The sequence below is a fragment of the Protopterus annectens genome, chromosome 4.part1 (genome assembly GCF_019279795.1).
Source record: "Protopterus annectens isolate FY-2018-M chromosome 4.part1, PAN1.0, whole genome shotgun sequence".
Classification (NCBI taxonomy): Eukaryota; Metazoa; Chordata; order Ceratodontiformes; family Protopteridae; genus Protopterus; species Protopterus annectens.
This window is the reverse complement of record NC_056734.1, coordinates 363738022-363756881: the sequence shown is the minus strand read 5'-3', so window position 1 is coordinate 363756881 and position 18860 is coordinate 363738022. Positions and strand designations below refer to the sequence as shown.

Below are 18860 nucleotides of genomic sequence, written 5' to 3'. Positions count from 1 at the left end.
TTATTATTATAATTGATTATACATTTTTTACTACAATGTATTTTTACACTTGCAAGATTTAAAAAAAAAACATTTTTTATACATATTTTTATATATATATATATATCTTCTATACATACTTTTAATTCTGTTTATGTTATACTACAAAAATGGCCTGTGATATTAATTTACATCACTAGATGGTGAAATATACAAGATTATAATGGGCCACACATCAAGCAGTGCAGGATCTAATTTAATTTTAATAAAATGTTTTTTTAATAATAATAAACAAACACACACTTTTAAACAAATTTCATCAAGTAAACCAATATTATTAGTTCAATTGTCACAGTATATTTATGGACTTTAAATTTTATATGACAATTTGCATTGTAAAACAAGTATATCTATTTCTTTAAGCACTAATCATTATTTTAAGCAGCCTGGGTTATGATTGGGTAGTTTGAATGTTGATGTGGACTGTAAAACATACAAAAGACAGTTTTTTTAACAATGGTTGTTAATGCTGAGGAAGTTGAAGACGAAAACGTTTTATCTGTGAATGTTATTGCTTGTTTTTACTTGCTGGCATTTTTAAGGAGAATAAACTTTTGAACCTTTCATCTGGACCGGATATATTTGTGCCTGGAATCGGTGGTGGTTACTTGGTTATTAGTTTTATTTATCCACTACTTGCTCACGTTTTGGATTATCAACTTATACACTAGATTCCTGGATGATATCTGCATCTTTTGGACTGGCACCCAAGGGCAATTACAGGATTTCATTATTTATTTGAATCAAAGCACTCATTTTTTGACATTAACCTATCAGGTTACAACACAGAAAATTACTTAGATGTGTCTTTAACTGTTGATGAAACAGGTTGTAAATCTACCATTTATAGGAAGCCTACTTTTTCTAACACCTATATTCAGTATACTAGTTCCCATCCCCTATATCAAAAGAAAGGGATAGTCAAGGGGCAATTCATTCAGGCTTGCCGAATGACATCTGATGAGCATGATTACATCTTAGTGTGCCAAAATGTAACCAAAATGTTCATGGAAAGGGGATACCCAGAGGATTTTATTATTAATATACAGAATGAGGTGGGGGAAGGTAGGAACAACAAATGTAGACCCGTTTTAGGTACTGGGAACATACACCCTTTAATGGGTTCTAACAATGTTCAAAAAACAACAGTAAGGTTACAAACAGCCTTTGTTACTGATTACAGTGTAAATGCTGGTATTATTAGAAACATAGTGGAAAAAGAATGGGAGAAATTCAGTGATTTTACTACCTCCCCAACCTTAAAGGGAAGTCAGTGAAAACTGTTTTCCGGAGGGGTAGTAACATCAAAAATATACTTGCATATGGGGGGGCCAGTTAATGCGTTTTCCAATCAACGCAAGGGTACATTCAAGTGTGGGGCCTGTTCCCAATGTAACAGTATTTTTCAAACAGAGAAAATAAGAAGTTATGTACCTACCATAGCGTTCCATGTTAGTTGTCTTCTTCTCGACTTCTTTCTTGCTGGATGGGTTTGGAGCCGATCCTCGGCTCCGACTCGGCCAATACTAAAGCTCGAGAGTTAATTCCTCCGGCTCGAGGCTCCCCTATATCCCACAATGCTAGGTGGTAACTACTCAGATCTCGTTTGATAGCTAAACCAAGCAGTTCTGGTCGCCACAGTATGGAGAAAAAAGAACCCACCTCTATATAAACCTGAATGTAATCTACCACAAACATAAAAGGGGGAATAGAGGTGGTAGAACATGTGGGAAGGAAACTCCAAAGGAAGATCCCAAAATTTCCTATTGGTCTGTCCAGGCTAGGGGGAAGGAGAGTGGGATGCAAGAAAGAAGGCGAGAAGAAGACAACTAACATGGAACGTTATGGTAGGTACATAACTTCTTAATGCTAAGTTGTCAATCTCGCCTTCATTCTTGCTGGATGGGACCGCGTCCCTAGCACCTTAATCCGGGTGGCCTATCGGAACAGACTCTTGAGAACAGTGGAACCAAAGTTGGCATGGTTTCTGGAGGCCATATCCAATTTGTAATGTAAAATGAAGGTATGAGGAGAAGCCCAAGTGGCTGCTGCACAAATGGAATCTATTGGTAGCCTGTCCTGAAAAGCTACAGATGTAGCTAATGCCCTAGTTGAATGAGCTCTAGGTCTTGAAGGCAGTTTTTGATGTCTGATTTCATAGATGAAGGTAATTATACAGGTAAGCCATCTTGAAAGGGACACCTTAGTAACTGGAAGGCCCAATTTCCCTTCCGCATAAGACAGGAAAAGCTGATCAGATTTCCTGAACTGTTTAGTCCTGTCTAAATAATATCTAAGTTGGTGGTGAACATCTAGAAAATGTAACTTTTGTTCCGACCTGTTGGAATAGTCAGGGAAGAAGACGGGGAGATCAATCGTTTGGTTCAGATGAGAGGAAACTTTAGGTAAGAAGGACGGATTAGTCCGGAGGGACATCCTATCTTTGTGGAAAACTAAGTAAGGAGGACGACTGCACAGAGCATGAAGTTCAGATACCCTTCTAGCTGAAGTTATGGCTATTAGAAAAAGTGTTTTCCATGAGAGCAGCTTAAGAGGGCATGAAGCCGCTGGTTCGAAGGGGGGGGGGGGGATCAAGGATGTCAGAACCAAATTCAAGTCCCATTGAGGTGGGGGATCTTTGACTGGGGGCTTGAGCAGAAAAACACCTCTAAAAAAGGCTTTGCAGAGCTTATGGGACATGATACTGGAGTCTGAGACTCCTACATGAAAATTAGATACAGCAGCTAGTTGTACTCTAATGGTAGATGAAGAAGAGCCTAAATGGAAGAGCTCTGCCAGAAAGTCTAGGATAGACTGGATAGGTGCAGTGAAGGGGTCTATATTTTTTGAAGCTGCCCAGAAGGAAAAACGTTTCCACTTACTATTATAAATCTTCCTGGTAGAAGATTTGTGAGAGGCTATCAGGATGTTCCGGACCGAATGAGAGATTAAGGGAAGTCTGGCTAGGGTAGGAATTGGAGAAACCACGCTGTGAGGTTGAGAGAATGAAGGGAGTGGTGCAGCTGACCCGACTGGTGGGTCAACAGATCTGGCACTGGGTCCAGATGCCAAGGCTGCTCCAACAGGTAATGATGGAGGAACGGAAACCATATCTGTCGAGGCCAGTAAGGGGCAATGAGGATCATTGTAACTCTCAAGGCGATAGCTTTCTAAATTAATTGAGATATCAGTGGAAAAGGGGGAAAGGCATACAGAAGTCCCCGGGGCCAATCGTCGACTAGAGCGTCTCTGGTGGGATGGCCTGGTAACAGGAAGAGAGTGAAGAAGTCGTGACACTTGCTGTTTTGGGGAGTAGCAAAAAGATCGCAGCAAGGCTGGCCCCATCTTTGGAAGACTTCTTCCAGCACCGATTTCTTCAGAGACCACTCGTGGGGCATGAGAATGGCCCTGCTCAACCTGTCCGCAATCACGTTGGACTTCCCGGGAATGTGCGTTGCTATCAGAAAACGCCGAGAAGAAATCACCCACTGCCAAAGTCTGAGTGCCTCTCGACATAAGGGGTAGGATCTGGTTCCACCCTGTTTGTTGATGTACCACACTACGGACATGTTGTCCGTCTGAGTTACAATAGTCCCCTTGGGAAGACAGTCCTGAAGGGCTTGCAACGCTAAAAGCACTGCTCTCATCTCTAAGACATTTATGTGCAAGTGGCACTCGAAAGGTTGCCACATGCCCTGGACTGTCCTGCCCTGATAATGCCCCCCCCACACCCGATCAGGGAGGCGTCCGTTGTCACCGTGGCGACTGGGGGGGGTGAAAGGTCTGCTTTGGAGAACTTGAGGTGATGTGATCCACCAAGACAGGTGATTCTTGCATGATTGAGTTATTATTTTGTTATTATTGAGTTAATATGATGTGAGAGATCGGGAGCTGTTGGAAGGACCATTGAGTAAACAGCATCCATTGGAGGATCCTCATGTGGAAATGAGCTAAGGGGAGAAGGGTGATAGTAGTTGCCATGAGTCCTAATACCTTCAAGACAACCCTGGCTTTGACCTTGTTGCATTGCAATAGAAGGTAAACTTGTTTGCAGATATCTAACACTCTTTGCTCTGTAAGTCTGACGGAAAGATTGAGTGTGTCTAAGGTGGCGCCTATAAAGGTAATAGATTGACAAGGCGACAAGGCAGATTTTCCGAAATTTATTGAGATGCCTAGAGCCTGGCAAGTTTGGATGGTGAAGTCTCTGGCTAGAAGCAGTTGATGTCTGGTGGTGGTGGTAAGGAGCCAGTCATCTAAATATGGAAACACCTGGAATCCTTGACGTCTCAAGTGAACCGGGACCACCGCCATGCATTTGGTAAACACTTGGGGGGCTGTAGTGAGACCAAAGGGCAGGGCTCTGAACTGGTAGTGACTGGCTCCCAGCCTAAAGCGGAGAAACCTCCTGGAGCATCTGTGCATTTTGATATGGTAGTAAGCATCCTGAAGGTCTATCAAGCACATCCAATTGTCCTGACCCAAGAAGGGTAGAATGGACTGTAGCGTGACCATCCGGAATTTTGTTTTTTTTATATAATTGTTTAACTTGCTGAGATCCAGTATAGGTCTCCAGTCCCGGTTTTTTTTGGTACCAAAAAGAATTTGAAGTAAATTCCGGATCCTTGTTGGTCTGCTGGGACTGATTGGATAGCTCTTTTTGATAGCAGCTTTGATATTTCTAGTGCTACTTGTTCCCTTAGACTGGGTGGAACGTCTGGAAGGAATCCTTTGGATTGGGAAGGGATGTGAATAAAGGGAATTTTGTAATCCTCGTTTATGATTGACTGTACCCATTTGTCTTGGGTGAGGGAAAGCCAGGCTTTTGGGTACAGTGATAATCTTCTCCCGACTGCCTCCGAAGGTGGACAGCCGGGCAGCTCCTCAGGGATGCTGAAAGGGTTTATCAGAGAAAGTTTCTCTGCTACCCTGGTTTTGCGGACCTCCTCTGCCTCTAGGGCGGCATCTATTGTTATTCCTCCCTCTGCCTCTAGAGGGGAATCGACCTTGTGCATCAGATGAGACTCCCTGAGGCTTGCGGAACCACATCTTTCCTCCCCTCTGACCCTTTGGATAAGGTCTAGAAGGGGTAGAAAAATGGACTCCCACAGCAGAGAGAGTCTTACCTTCCACCTCGCACCTAGTCAATGTATCCTTCACCTGAGGACCAAACAATGTTGAGCCATCAAAGGGGGAATTGGTGAAGGACGTCTTGAAAGGGTCTGCAAAATTGCAAAGCCGCATCCAGGCATGACATCGTAAAGCTACACCTGTGCCTGCGGCCCTACTCGCCCCATCAGCAGCATATGAGATAAGTCGCATGGAGGAGTTAACAATCGAATTCAGGGTTGCCAACTGGGAGTTCATTTTGTCTTGGAACCCCTCAGCTGTTGGATCCTGTATAGCCTCACCCATATCTTTGAGCAAATCTCTCTGGAGATGGGTGAAGTGACACAAGTAGTTCAGTGACCGCATTGAAAAGGTCGCTGACAAAAACATCTGCTTACCGTACCTGTCCATGGTCCTAGACTCCTTATTAGGAGGATGGACAGGTACTGAAGGATCGGCTAACTCCTTCTTAGTGGCTGCGGCCACCACCATGGCATCAACAGAGACACCTTTTGATAGAAATTCTTTCTCCTTAGAGACAGTAATAAATTTTGACGGCCTCCTTGGGGTAGGTTCCACTGAATCAGGGGCCGTCCAAGCCTTCATTGCCACCACTTCCATAAGGGGGTCAAAGGGAGGGGACACCCAGGAGGTGGAAGGGCGAGAGCCAAACGCCTCAAGGTAAACTGACTCATCCTCTGAAGGGTTAAGGGCGGGCCAGTTCCCCCTCTGTTTCAGGATTTCAAGGATGTCAGCAAAGGAGACATCCTCAGAGTGGGACGGAGGGGAACCTTCAGATTCAACCAAGTCCGTGTCAGAGGTGATAGACTCAGGGGAGTCAATGTGCTTCCTCTTGCACTGTCTCTTCCGAGGGGGTTCTCCTACCGGATCAGGAGAGACCTCGGAAGAGGAGGAAATTCCCAATGGGAAAACCTGAGGAGCTGGCTCTCTGTGGTCTGATACAAGGGGATGGGTAGAAATCACCACAGGCACTGAAGAGGGAGGAGCTGAGCCGACTGTGGAGTAGACACTGGGTCTAGCACGCTCTGCATGACCTCGAAGGCACCCCCATCAGGCAAGGCCGGAGGTCCCCGCTCCGAGGAGACAAGGACCCCCCCCGGCACTGACAGGGACGGCTCCGAGGCCGATGTCAGAGCCGAACTCACCAGCGCCGACGCTGCGAGAGGGAGAACGGGGTCAGACAAGGGTCCGATGCCACTTGCCCCCTCGGAGCCTCCGAGGGAAGCTCGGTGCCGAGATCCCTCCAATGAGGAAATCGGAGCAGACGACGGAGCTGAAAGGGAAGGTATCGGCTCCGAAGCACCGACAGCCATGGCTCCGATGAGCCCCGGCTCCGAACTCAAAGGAGTTGGAGGAGAAATAAAATCAGGGATGGAAATAGCTGCTGACTGTTGAGTAGGGCTATGCAGCATTTGGGCCAGTGACTCGGACTTGAGAAGTCTACTCACCACCCTTTGTAAATCATGGTCGGACAGCCTGGAGGAACGAGAGGAATGAGACCTATGGCTCTGTTCTGATAGAAGAGGAGATCCTGGCGCCGAATGGATGAAGCTGATGGAAGGGGACCTAGACCTCTTCTTAGCAGGTGGCTCCGATAAGCCTATCGGAGCCGACTGAGTCTTGTCAACCTTGGCTCCAGCCGGAGCCGAGGTGATGGTATGAGATTTGGAAACATCGTCTCCAGCCAGAGCCGATGTCGAAGCCGATTTAATGCTTCCAGGGGATGGCTCTGAAACTGGAGCCGACGGTCTGGAAGTCTTAGAAGGCTTCCCCGACACAGACTGGGTCGGGAGGCCTTCAGGCTTTAACAAGCCACGTAATATCAATTTATTTTTGCATTCCTGCAGGACTCTAGGGCTGAATGCATGGCACACAGCACATGTGTCCTGCAGGTGCAAAGGTCCCAGGTAATATACACAAGAAGTGTGACCGTCTGTCAGAGACATTTTCTGACAGCACGAATCACACTTCTTGAAGCCTGAGACCTTGGAGTCTTTAGACATCATAAACTCAGTGGAAAAACACAAACACAACACACAAACACACCCTTAAGCAAAATAAAAATCCAGTCACACTGAAGGACTAGGGGAAGGAGAGGGAGAGGGCCAAAGGCCTAAAAGTTAAGAAGGGAATAAAAAGGGATTTCTGACACAAGAGGGGGACCCAATTTAAACTAATGAAATACTATACATAAAACTATGCTAAAAGGAAAAAAAATAGGGGTTGAAATAGAAGTTTCTAAACAAGAAAACTTACTAACCTGCCAGAGCCGGTAGAAGAAGCACCTCGTCAGCTAAGCGGCAAACGAGATCTGGGTAGTTACCACCTAGCATTGTGGGATATAGGGGAGCCTCGAGCTGGTGGAATTAGCTCTCGAGCTTTAGTATTGGCCGAGTCGGAGCTGAGGATCGGCTCCGAACCCATCCAGCAAGAATGAAGGCAAGATTGACAACTTAACATTATTCATTCCAGCTAGGAATAGATGGATTTCAGCATCCTCTTACTCCAATTGTAATACACAAGAGCTAGTATACATTGCTATGTGCCAGATGTGTGAAGGGTTCTATGTCGGAAAAACTGAGATACAATTAAGATGTAGAATATATGAGCATAATTACAAAATTCAAAAACAAAATGCTCTATATAAACATACTTTAGTATGTAATCGAGCAAAGTTTTTGTTCTTCGTTTAGGAAACCCTCCCCAGAGAAGCCAGTGGTGGCCCTTGGAAAACTAAACTGGAGTATCGAGAGACCTATTGGCAAATAATATTGGAAGCTAATAGAATACCAGGACTGAATGACAACATATCTATTGCCCCTCTACTTCGGTTAAGAGCAGCTAAATTGTGAAGCTCACTTATTATATATGTATACAGGTTTTTTAGGTCATCCTTTTTGCCAATGTTTATTCTAAGCAGGTATAATGTACATACTAGATGTTTTTTATATGAGTATGTCTACATCATATACATTAATATATTTTTATAGTACATATTGTAATATTTGTATATGTATGTACATATTTTTATGTTATATGAACTTAATTAGTCTAAAATGTTTTACAACAAGTTTGCCAGTATGGGGTTTATTATTTGTTGTTTTTATACACAAAACAATTTTACAATCTTCTTCTTCTTCTTTCGGCTTTATCCCGGTTAGGGGTCGCCACAGCGGATCACCTGTCCACACATTGAATGGCAGTGGAGTTTTACGGTGTCGAGTTGCCAGCCCGGCGCCCAACCTTCCACAGAAGGCACACTCACACGCACACCTAGGGCCAATTTAGAGTGTCCAATCCACCTGCAGCATGTCTTTGGGATGTGGGAGGAAACCGGAGCACCCGGAGGAAACCCACGCGACCACAGGGAGGACATGCAGACTCCGCACAGAAGGCACCCCAGCCGAGGATCGAACCGGAGAACCTCTTGCTGTGAGGCGGCAATGCTAACCACTGCACCACCGTGGCCGCCCTACAAAACAATTTTACAATATATATTCTTTATATACATTTTTTACTTTCTATATTTTTTGTACTATTTTATGCTGATATTACAGTTTGAACTACCTTGTATCTATTATAGCACATGTACAAGGTAGACACTGTTACTTTAACAGGTGATTGTCAATTAATTAGTCTATTTTGTAATTTATGTGACTAGTATTTAAATGCCATTCAGGGGTCACATTTGTATTATCTGAGGAAGTCAGAGAGTATTCTCCGACGAAAACGTTTTTATTGAGATATAGTTGGCATTAATAATACTACAATAAACCTTGTGTGGTTGCTGTTATCTGCCTCAGACTGAATCCTTTTGGTGACTTATCTTATAGTCTGGGCAGAAGGGAGCATAGCTAGTAAATCTGTGCCAGTCCTTCACACGTGTGTGTGTGTGCAAATCGATCTCAAAGAGTGGGTGTGTCAGCTACTTGGGGCAGGGACATAAAGCACTGGTTTCACAGAGAGAGTAGTGGATGACTTGGTTTGGACTCAACTATATAGCTGTGCCAGTGGGAAGTCTCACCGGGGCCCTGGAGAGAAATCCAGACCTTGGACTGAGTGTGTTCCCTGTGTGCTCTTAAGAGAAATTGTTCATAGGTAGGTACTAGGCTATTGGCCCTAGGGCCTATATAAGCCTAGCCAAAGGTACCCTGGCTTTCGCCACCCAAGAAAATTATTTTCCTGTGCCACTGTCGAGCAGAGCCACAGAAGTGATCCCCGGGATGAATTTCCTATCTCCCATCCAATCATCAAGATTTTTCTTGAAGAGTGCTAATGAGGAGCTTTGTTTGATATAGATAGGTAGTTTGTTCCAGAGTATGGGAAGTCTTTGGGACAGGAATCTATCCCTCTAGCATGTTCTGTTTATTGTGGTGACAAGGTTTAGGTCCCTAGAGCATGTAGCTCGTAGAGATTGGGATTTCTTTAAGTGGAGCATGTCTAAAAGCTCTGGGTTTGATATAGCTTTGTGTGTTAGGCAGAGATCGCCTTTGAGCAGGCGATATGTAACGGAGTAAAGCTGCAGTTTTTTGAGACGGTCTGCATAGGGCATCTCCTTGAGGCCAGTAATCCCCTTTGTGAGGTATTTCTGTGGCCTTTCCAGTTGTTGTAGATGTCTTGTGAGCTATATACCAAAAGGGGCATTGTACTCTATAATGGGTCTAATGAGTGACGAGTAGAGGGGAACAATGACCTCTTTTTTCCTGGATGAGAAACCTTTTGTGATGAGGTGTGCCACGTAGAAGGATTTCCTGACTACTGTGGCGATGTGATTATCAAAGGAGTGACTACTGTCCACCTGTGTCCCAAGGTCTCTTATCACACTTTCGGTGTTAAGTAGACTACCACCTATGTGCTTGATGCAGACAGCTGCATCTGGAAATACTGGGTGCATCCATTTTTATTCCAAGTGAATGTCCCTCTCCAGTGTCAGTGGTGAGGATTAAGGTTTTTTGATTACTGGCCCAGAAAAAAGACATCACACCTTGTTTGATTTATAAGGAACCTTTGCAGGTACCAACGTAGGTAAAGGCTAGCTTAGCTTTACCTCAAACTTCTAGCAGTCTGCTTTAGGTACTTTGGCAGGCATCTTGTTCCTTTCCATAAAAGTACCAATGAGTTGTTTGCCCAGCCTTTTTCAGTTAGCTTTGCGGTAGGGGGGGACTATCACAGACTTACCCAGACTAAGAAGGAAGTATTCTCTGAGGAAGTGAAATACCTCAGACTCTCCTTTTTCCAAAGCCTGCAATTCATAAGTATGAATCTGTTCTTCAAGAACCTAGACATAAGTTCCAGCACGTTTAACAACATTGCTTATATGAGTATCTTATATGGTATCAGTTAAGACACTTATTTCAGTACTGTCTTTTGTACAGGTGCCTGTTGAAAGTTTAACTACCAAGACTGCAATCTTTAGATTGCAGAACTGCAAGTGTAATTATAGGGGATAAAAAAATAAAGTCCAAGACTGCAATATTTTGGAATATTTTTCCTACTTTGAGCTACAGCAATCTTAGAGTCAGTATAAATAAACAGGACATATGTGTGTGTGTGGGGGAGGGGGGGGTGCAGGGGGAAGAAGCTCCTCTGAGAAAATGCTTTAAAAGTGTAGCAATGAGCTTCAGAATTCACTGTTGTTTTTTTCAACACAGAGTTTAACTTTCAAAATGTAGAGACTTGAACTATTGGGCTTCTCAATTTTTTCATGGAGGTCTTTGGTATCCAAGTCTATCCAGGATTCCTAAGCACTAAAAGGACTAATTTATTTTGCCCTTTTACCTGAAGTTGGCAATATGGAGTGCACTGGTAAAGAAAAAGCTAATGAAGTAATCCCAAAATTAACAGGGGAAGAGATCTTCAGGCCCAAAGGACAATAATTTGGCACAAAAGTCTTCAGGGACTGTATCTACCGCAACTGCATTTATCAATTGCATCAACCATATCAATATTTAAGTAAATACAAAGTCTGAAAAAAAAGAAAAACAAATTTTGCCACTACAATAAAGATAAACTAATGCACAGTAAACAATACTTCAGGGAAGTGGGAGATGTACAACTGTCAGAGATATAAAAATGATTTAACATAGCATACACCAACCTGGTAGACAATAGGTAACCGCATGCATAGTCCATGCAGAAAAGGAAATAGGCACCAGCTCTACCAAAATCAAGCTAGGAGAAGCAAGATTAAATGGGAAGAGATTTACTGTTACACTGAATACTCCCTGAGATAACCCAGGTCTATTTTTAAAGCTGACCTATCTACAAGAAAAAGTAAGTAAATGGAAAAGCTTATTATAATGAAATAAATTCATACTTAAAAAAATATTTTAATCACTCTCTATGACTGAAGTAAAATGGTCTAGGTGAAGTCTACTTTTATAATGGCAAAGAACAGATTAAAGGAGCAACTGAATAAAAAAGTATGCATGTTCTCATTAGACATTCTTATAGCAATATCAATTAAGAGTACTATAATAGAATTAACAATACAACTTGATGAAAAAGGGAAAGCAGGAATGTATTATGGGGACACAGACAGCACTGCTGCAGCGACGGCCATTAGCTGAAAAAAAAGCTAACAGAACATTATGGCATTCCAAATTAAGAATATTTTAGAGGAGAATAAATGATAAAATAACACTAAGCGCAAAGAGTGGTGCACAGGCTTAAATACTGCATCAAATATCATTACATGATTACGAAACAAGTCACTTTTGAGGACTTCCAAGATGGCTGCAAACCGATCAACAGCTTAATTTCAGCTTTCCCAATGTGAAAAAAGAAACACAGATAAGGGCCAGTAACTCTGCTAGTTTTAATAAATTCAGTTGCAAGTAAACAGACTGCCTGAGTGCCACCAAAGAAGAAACTTAGAGAGCCTAAAAGAGCATCTAGAAAAGGTGAAGAGAAAATACTGATGGAGAAGAATCATGCAGCTGTTCAGCAAAAAGCAGTTCAAGTTTCAGCTTAGGTGCAAGACGTGGCTTTCAGTAATCTAGAGGAAAAAATAAATCAAATATGCTCAGAGCTGATTAAAATAAATGAAATATTGATGGAGTATATCAACTCAAATAAAAGGATGGAAAAATTGAAGATTTAAACAGCTACTCGGATGAACTGATGAAACTGCAAAAATCAGAGGTCAAAATGAAGAAAAAGCTGGCCGAGTTATGAGATTGCTCAAGAAGAGCTGTCTCTAACAAATAAAAATGAAAGAGCTACAGCCCAGTACCACAAGCTTTCCCTGTATAACATGGTATCATACTTTTCAAACTGTATCCTCATCACTATTGTATGTTATCATTATGTGAAATTAGCCCAACAGTTTTGTGTTTCAAAGTTTACCCTCCAGCAAATACAAAATAAACATCTTAATAGCTAGCTATGGAAATATAGACAGTGATGGAAGGATAAGTAGTAATTGTCTAGTCAACAGACACTGGCATTGTTGCCAGTTGGACAGTGATGGAAGGATAAGTAGTAACTGTCTAGTCAACAGACACTGGCATTGTTGACAGCTGGACAGTGATGGAAGGATAAGTAGTAACTGTCTAGTCAACAGACACTGGCATTGTTGCCAGCTGGACAGTGATGGAAGGATAAGTAGTAACTGTCTAGTCAACAGACACTGGCATTGTTGCCAGCTGGACAGTGATGGAAGGATAAGTAGTAACTGTCTAGTCAACAGACACTGGCATTGTTGCCAGTTGGACAGTGATGGAAGGATAAGTAGTAACTGTCTAGCCAGCATACACTGGCATTGTTGTATGTTGCCAGTTTTCAGCATCACAGCCATCTCTGGTTGTCTACACATTGGTTATCTTGGATGTTAAGAACACACAAAAAATGCTGCATCTGGTCTGTTAGCATAACAGTCTCTGTAAAGGGGCACATGCCATGGTAATAACACTAGTGACCAAAAACAAAGTGGTAAGCCACGGACTTGTTAATCCTGCAGTGCACATCTGCAGACACCTTCAAAAGCATTGAAGCAGGAAGATATGAACTGGTTGCTTCAGGTGAGAAGCTGCATCTTCACTCTTTTTAGAAGTTTCTCCCATTAGTTTTGTTTGCCTTAAACTGTTCAGTTCAATTATACATACAAATATGCATGCCTTGTGTCTGTTATACTGATGCACTAAAGTTAAAGAAATAGGAAAGACTCAGATTTCTTACCAAAAGTTTTATGAGTCTGCAAAATGATATGCAATATTATGACTAAATGACAGAAAGTAAGGCAAAAGATCGCTAAAAATAAATATAATTAGTTTCTGCAGGAATAAATGGAACAGGAACTTGCTATAAACTTTGTGGTCAAGGAAGCACAAAAGGTCAAAGATGCCAGTGGTATATGTCAGTAAAGGGCAGAATGCATAAATATCATTAGTAGGCTTTCCAAGATGACTTAACACTCATTAACAGTTTAATTTCATCTCTCCCAGTGTGATAAAATAAACTGACAGATAAGGACCAGTAATTCTGTCTGTTTTAGTAAAATTTGGTTACTGGCTATTAAGTACATTGCTTGGATGCCAGCAAAGAAGAAACTTAGACAGCCTGAAAGAAAACCAACTAGAAAAGGTGGAGAACACTGGGAAGCACACACAATTTTACAAGCTATTAAACACTCTATTCTGCCTTTTTGAGAAGGCTGTTCTGTGGTATCCACTATCTTTGTGGTAATGGTAGCCATTTTACAACTTTCAAAACTGTAAAACACTTAGCATTCATATAGTTTCCCCCTCTAATTTTTGTATTACACTGAAGTAGTTTAAAGTTCTATGCACTACAAATAATCATGATCTGGTCTTTTTGAATGTCAAGACTAACCTTTGACGTTTATTATTACGATTAATTTCTGGACAGCCATGTGTAACGCAGAAAAAATGGTCATGATCACAGATCAAATCATAATCTGTCGGATTTCATTTATTTACCAAGGTAAATCCATAGGCACAAGTACTTTTTTCCAAAATCAAAACGGATGCACCATTTCGTTAACTGACTGCTCAGATTCATATGGTCTGCAAGTGGAGATTAAGAGAGTCAATCCCAAGAATACACAATGAAGTTCATTAGCAGTACACAGTCTTGCCTTTCTGTGTTAAGAATATTTTAGATCAATAAATGAAGTTTTTTGTTTCTTTTCTCTTTTTTATCCACAGATAGAGACCGCTGACTAAAATCAAGTCTAGTGTCAGAAGACAATGTAAGATTCTTGTGCTGATTTTTTGGGGAAACTATAAAAAGTGGTAATAGTTCCAGCACAATAACAATCCTTAATCAATGGCTGTGAACCATACATTGTAACAACCTCTTTTGGCAGATAGTGAGTTTGCTTTATATTAGCAAAGTTTCATAACACACTATAGTCTATACTATCTTTGGCTTATAATTTACTGTGAACATTTTGGCATCAATGTATAGAACAAGTATGCAAATGCAGAATATGGACCAGTAACAGACAAATCTGTGAAAAGATGAATGGCAGTAATCTATGTGTGGGGATTTAGCAAACTAAAACCAGTACAGGAAAGATGAAGAATTGCTTTGCTTGCAAAGATTGCTCTTGTCTGGTGGCATTAACAGGCAAATCAGGAAATTATGTCAAAAGAAGAATCCAGGCTTAATAGAAATGAGTGGCTCACATTATCTAATGCATTGGCTAGTTGTTAAAAATATACTTAGTCACCATGTCATGGCTATACTCAAATAAAAAAATATATAAGGGATGTAAGTAAACATACTGCATATGTCTGCTTTCTTTAAAGGATGTCAGTGGAACTGGTAAATGATATGCGGAACTACTTGCTGTTTAAACATGAATCCTTCCTAAAATTTATACTGACAAATAGAATTAAATTAGTTTTTGAAATGTAGTTCAGAATATGCAACCGTGATGATTTAGACAGAAAACAAAAAAACAGCAGAAACTATCTTTCGCATATTAACTCTGGCACATATTCTGAACAGGAAGATTACTGCTGGAAGACTGTTAAGCTGCTTAAGCATATGCAGCACGGTATGACCAGTTATTTAGGTAAATTTAGAGCCATGTTCAAAGTTCAGCACACCATAATACAGCCACACCCCATTCCACCAGCTACCACTGCAATGTATACTACTTAGCTAGAGCAAAAACTAATTTACTTTTCAAATGTAGTCATTGGATTATGTCACTAAAATATATTGAGTTCTGTACAGATCTTTAATTCTATCAATTACACAGTAAATACTTCATTCAATCCTAGAAAGTCAAAAATTGTGAACAACATATTTAGCATAGTAAATGTTAATAGTTTGGTTAGGAAAAGCAGAGGAAAAGGGTCTCAGAATGCCATTTCATGTTGCATAAAAATGCTTAACCTTATTTCTGTCATTTGTCTGAAAGCAGCAGGTTGAGAGGCATATCTAATGCTGCAATGTGATTTTGTCAGTATGAAATCTGATACTGTTTCCTTATAAACTATCAATATGAGGAACAGATGTTATAAGGGAATTAGTGGCCTCACAAATGCTAGCTTGAAGCACGAATAATAAATTAACAATATCATGATGTATACTATACAAGTCAGCCAAACCAGCACAAAACAGCAGCATCTCAGATTAGTAGGTTACTAAGGAATACAAAAAGAAAATTAAAAAGTATGAATTTGCATAATTTAAAATTAATTGCAAATGATACAGCTTGGGTCAAATGGGTGCACAAGTGGCAATAATCTATAACCTGCTGTTGGTAACTGCTAACATTTAGTCACTGTAATATCGTCAGAGTAAAGTAAAACTGCATTACTGTAAGCAAGCCCCACCATAATACAAAACTAGGCTGGGTGTTACTGCTATTACACATTCTTTTAAACTATGTTAGCAAAAGCTCACACCTAATAAGAGTTTGACAGATGAACTACACAGTGCAAGAAACTAACCAGGTTTTCTTCAGTTTGTACATCAGTGCTTAAGTTCCAAACTTTTGGCCTCTGTACCAGGTTATAGGTCAAAACGATCATTATTGTACATGTGTATTACGATACAGTTAGAGGAAGGACAATGACAATTACACATTCTTTTAAACTATGTTAGCAAAAGCTCACACCTAATAAGAGTTTGACAGATGAACTACACAGTGCAAGAAACTAACCAGGTTTTCTTCAGTTTGTACATCAGTGCTTAAGTTCCAAACTTTTGGCCTCTGTACCAGGTTATAGGTCAAAACGATCATTATTGTACATGTGTATTACGATACAGTTAGAGGAAGGACAATGAGTTTATCTGCTACTGATAAAAAGAAGTTTTATAATCCTTCAGCCTCTGTAGTACTTTCATGTTTATGTATTGCAGGCTTTATGTTTTTAAAAAATTTCTGAAAGACTGCTGCTAAATGAAAGGTCAGCCAGCTATTTTCTTCTGTCCTCTGGCACCAAGCCTGTAAAAGTGCAGTTCATCAATCTTGCTCTTGTGGCTAAAGCTGAAATGTATTACTCTCTAAAAGTTTAACTAACCAGATTTTTCTGGAATGTACATAAATTAATCAGGCTACGCTAGGATGTGCCAAATGAAGCTCTTTAAAAGGCTGCGTACAGTACCCAAAACTTTTTCTTATGGAAAACTTCTCTCTATGATTACAAAAACATAAGAATGCTGTTCTGCACAACATGAAGAAAAATTTACTAGTCCTCTGCAGTTTTATAAAAAGTACTTCCAAACACCCACCCACTGCTTTGGTTGTAGATTGTGACAATAGCATTATGGTAATGAAAAAAGTTAAGATTAACAGGATTATCCAAAAAAAGGACCGGATCAGTAGAATAGTCAGCTAGAGAAAGACAGATTCAGAAAGACAAGTTTCCTTCTCTGACAGGAAGGAAGAGAAGGGCGGTAGGCAAGTAGGTAAAAAGACTTCCTCATGACCCCCTTCCAGATGGTGACTAGAAGAGTACCAACAGGAGATGCAGGCAGATGGGATACAGCAGATGTTTTAAACATGCAAAAGGGACGGCACAGGCAATACACAACTGGATTATAAGGCTGCAGAAGATGAAAACAATGAGAAGATAATATTCACCTCCCTGCTAACTCTATTGATTAGGGCACAGTGTAATGCTACATGATGTACAGCATTGGCTCTTAGAGGCTGCCAGGTATGGCTGCACTCTTGGGACATACCAACTAGGAGAGCTTCCAAAGTGATACCATAGTGAGCACAAACAGCAGATGGGGGATGATTTTTGGATAACTGAAAATCTAGACAAAATGTCTCTGGAAATAAAAAAATAAAAATTTTTGGTGATTTTACAACATTTCTACAAAAACAAAGGCAACCTGACCAACATTTCCAGCTCATTTGTACCAAAGGAGTTGCGTGATTGTTTAAGATTACCTCTTGCATGTTCTTCTTCTCTCTTAAAGAAATAATTTCATGTTCTAACCGTTTAATCTCTTGTTTGAGGCGTCCCATTTCTCTCTCAGATAAAGATTTGAAATGTTCTTCAGTTTCTGTTTCCTTTTCTCTAGCTCTGCAAAGTGACTGTTAAAACAAAACAGGTATTAATGCAGTAAATGCTTAGTGATGTGCATATATAAATGTAAGTAAATACTACTTCACTGTCACTGCAAGTCATTTACAAGACCTAATTCTCCACTGGCTGCAGATGATAGTAAACTATCTTCCAGAGCAATTCCCAATGCAAAATCTACCAGTTAAGCCAGCTAAAGAGGATATTCCAAAGAGCTTGCAACCTATTTATTTTCTTTTTTTCTTTCCTGCTTTGCTAAACATTCCCTGCTGATCTCTCCTTAGGTCATTTGATTCATACTACCCAGCAAATGTACCCTTCCATCTGCTAAATATTATATCTCCTAACTCTGAACAATTAACCTTTTTCTACCTGCCCCTTAATGATGTTTCAGGGTGTCTCTCAAGACAAGCTCTCCCATTCTGAAATGTAAAACACATTACTATTAACCTTTTCCATGGGAAATACCATCAGACAGAGGGGCAGTCAGTCTCAGCCTGATAGGTTAGTGACCTTTTGCATAGCCAGATGCAACAGCACACACTTTTTGCTTTAATTTCAGGCAAAGGATACAGACGTACAATACTATCAAACATGGCACACTTGCATTGCTGCAAGCTAATGTTTAAGATCTGTATTTAACCTAATTTTCTTTGATATGGACAGCTGTACTACTGTTCTTTACCAGGAAGCAAGCAACATCTGATTCAAGCTCTTGATGAACAGTCCCCTCCAAAAGAAAAGAAAAGATGTCCATGAGAAAGTCAGATCTTCCCTCAGAGTCCAATACTAAACAAGAACTGTAGGTGTTACAGCCAGAAGACCTCACTCAATTTAATATTACCAAGTTAAGACACAATTTTAAAGTTAAAAATACTGCACCCTTATTCAGGTAAAATGTGCAATATAAACACTGCAACTGGGTCTCTGATCATAACTAGCGTATGCTCTTATGACGGTGAGCTCAAGTAATTCACCTCCAAAGAAGCACAAACCAAAGCTTGTGAGATGATTCTGGTGAACAAACTTAGTTACTTATGATCAGAGAAACATGATTATAATTCCTTGTAGTACACAGAGAATTAGCTGCTCAAGCGTACTACTAGTTACAGCAAATAAATAAAAAAGTGTAGATCAAAGTGTTTAAAGATTTTCTGACCTGTGTGGCAGTGCTAT

General features: G+C 40.8%; 1 protein-coding gene across 1 annotated transcript in view; it reads right to left on the bottom strand.

The window, feature by feature from the left end:
- The window catches only part of CCDC39 (coiled-coil domain containing 39), a 1972012-nt gene that overhangs the window by 1799868 nt on the left and 153284 nt on the right, over positions 1–18860 (bottom strand). The window contains exon 3 of the mRNA XM_044070181.1: positions 17549–17695. Within this exon, the coding sequence (XP_043926116.1) occupies positions 17549–17695 (147 nt within the window). The remainder of the gene's footprint in view (positions 1–17548; positions 17696–18860) is intronic.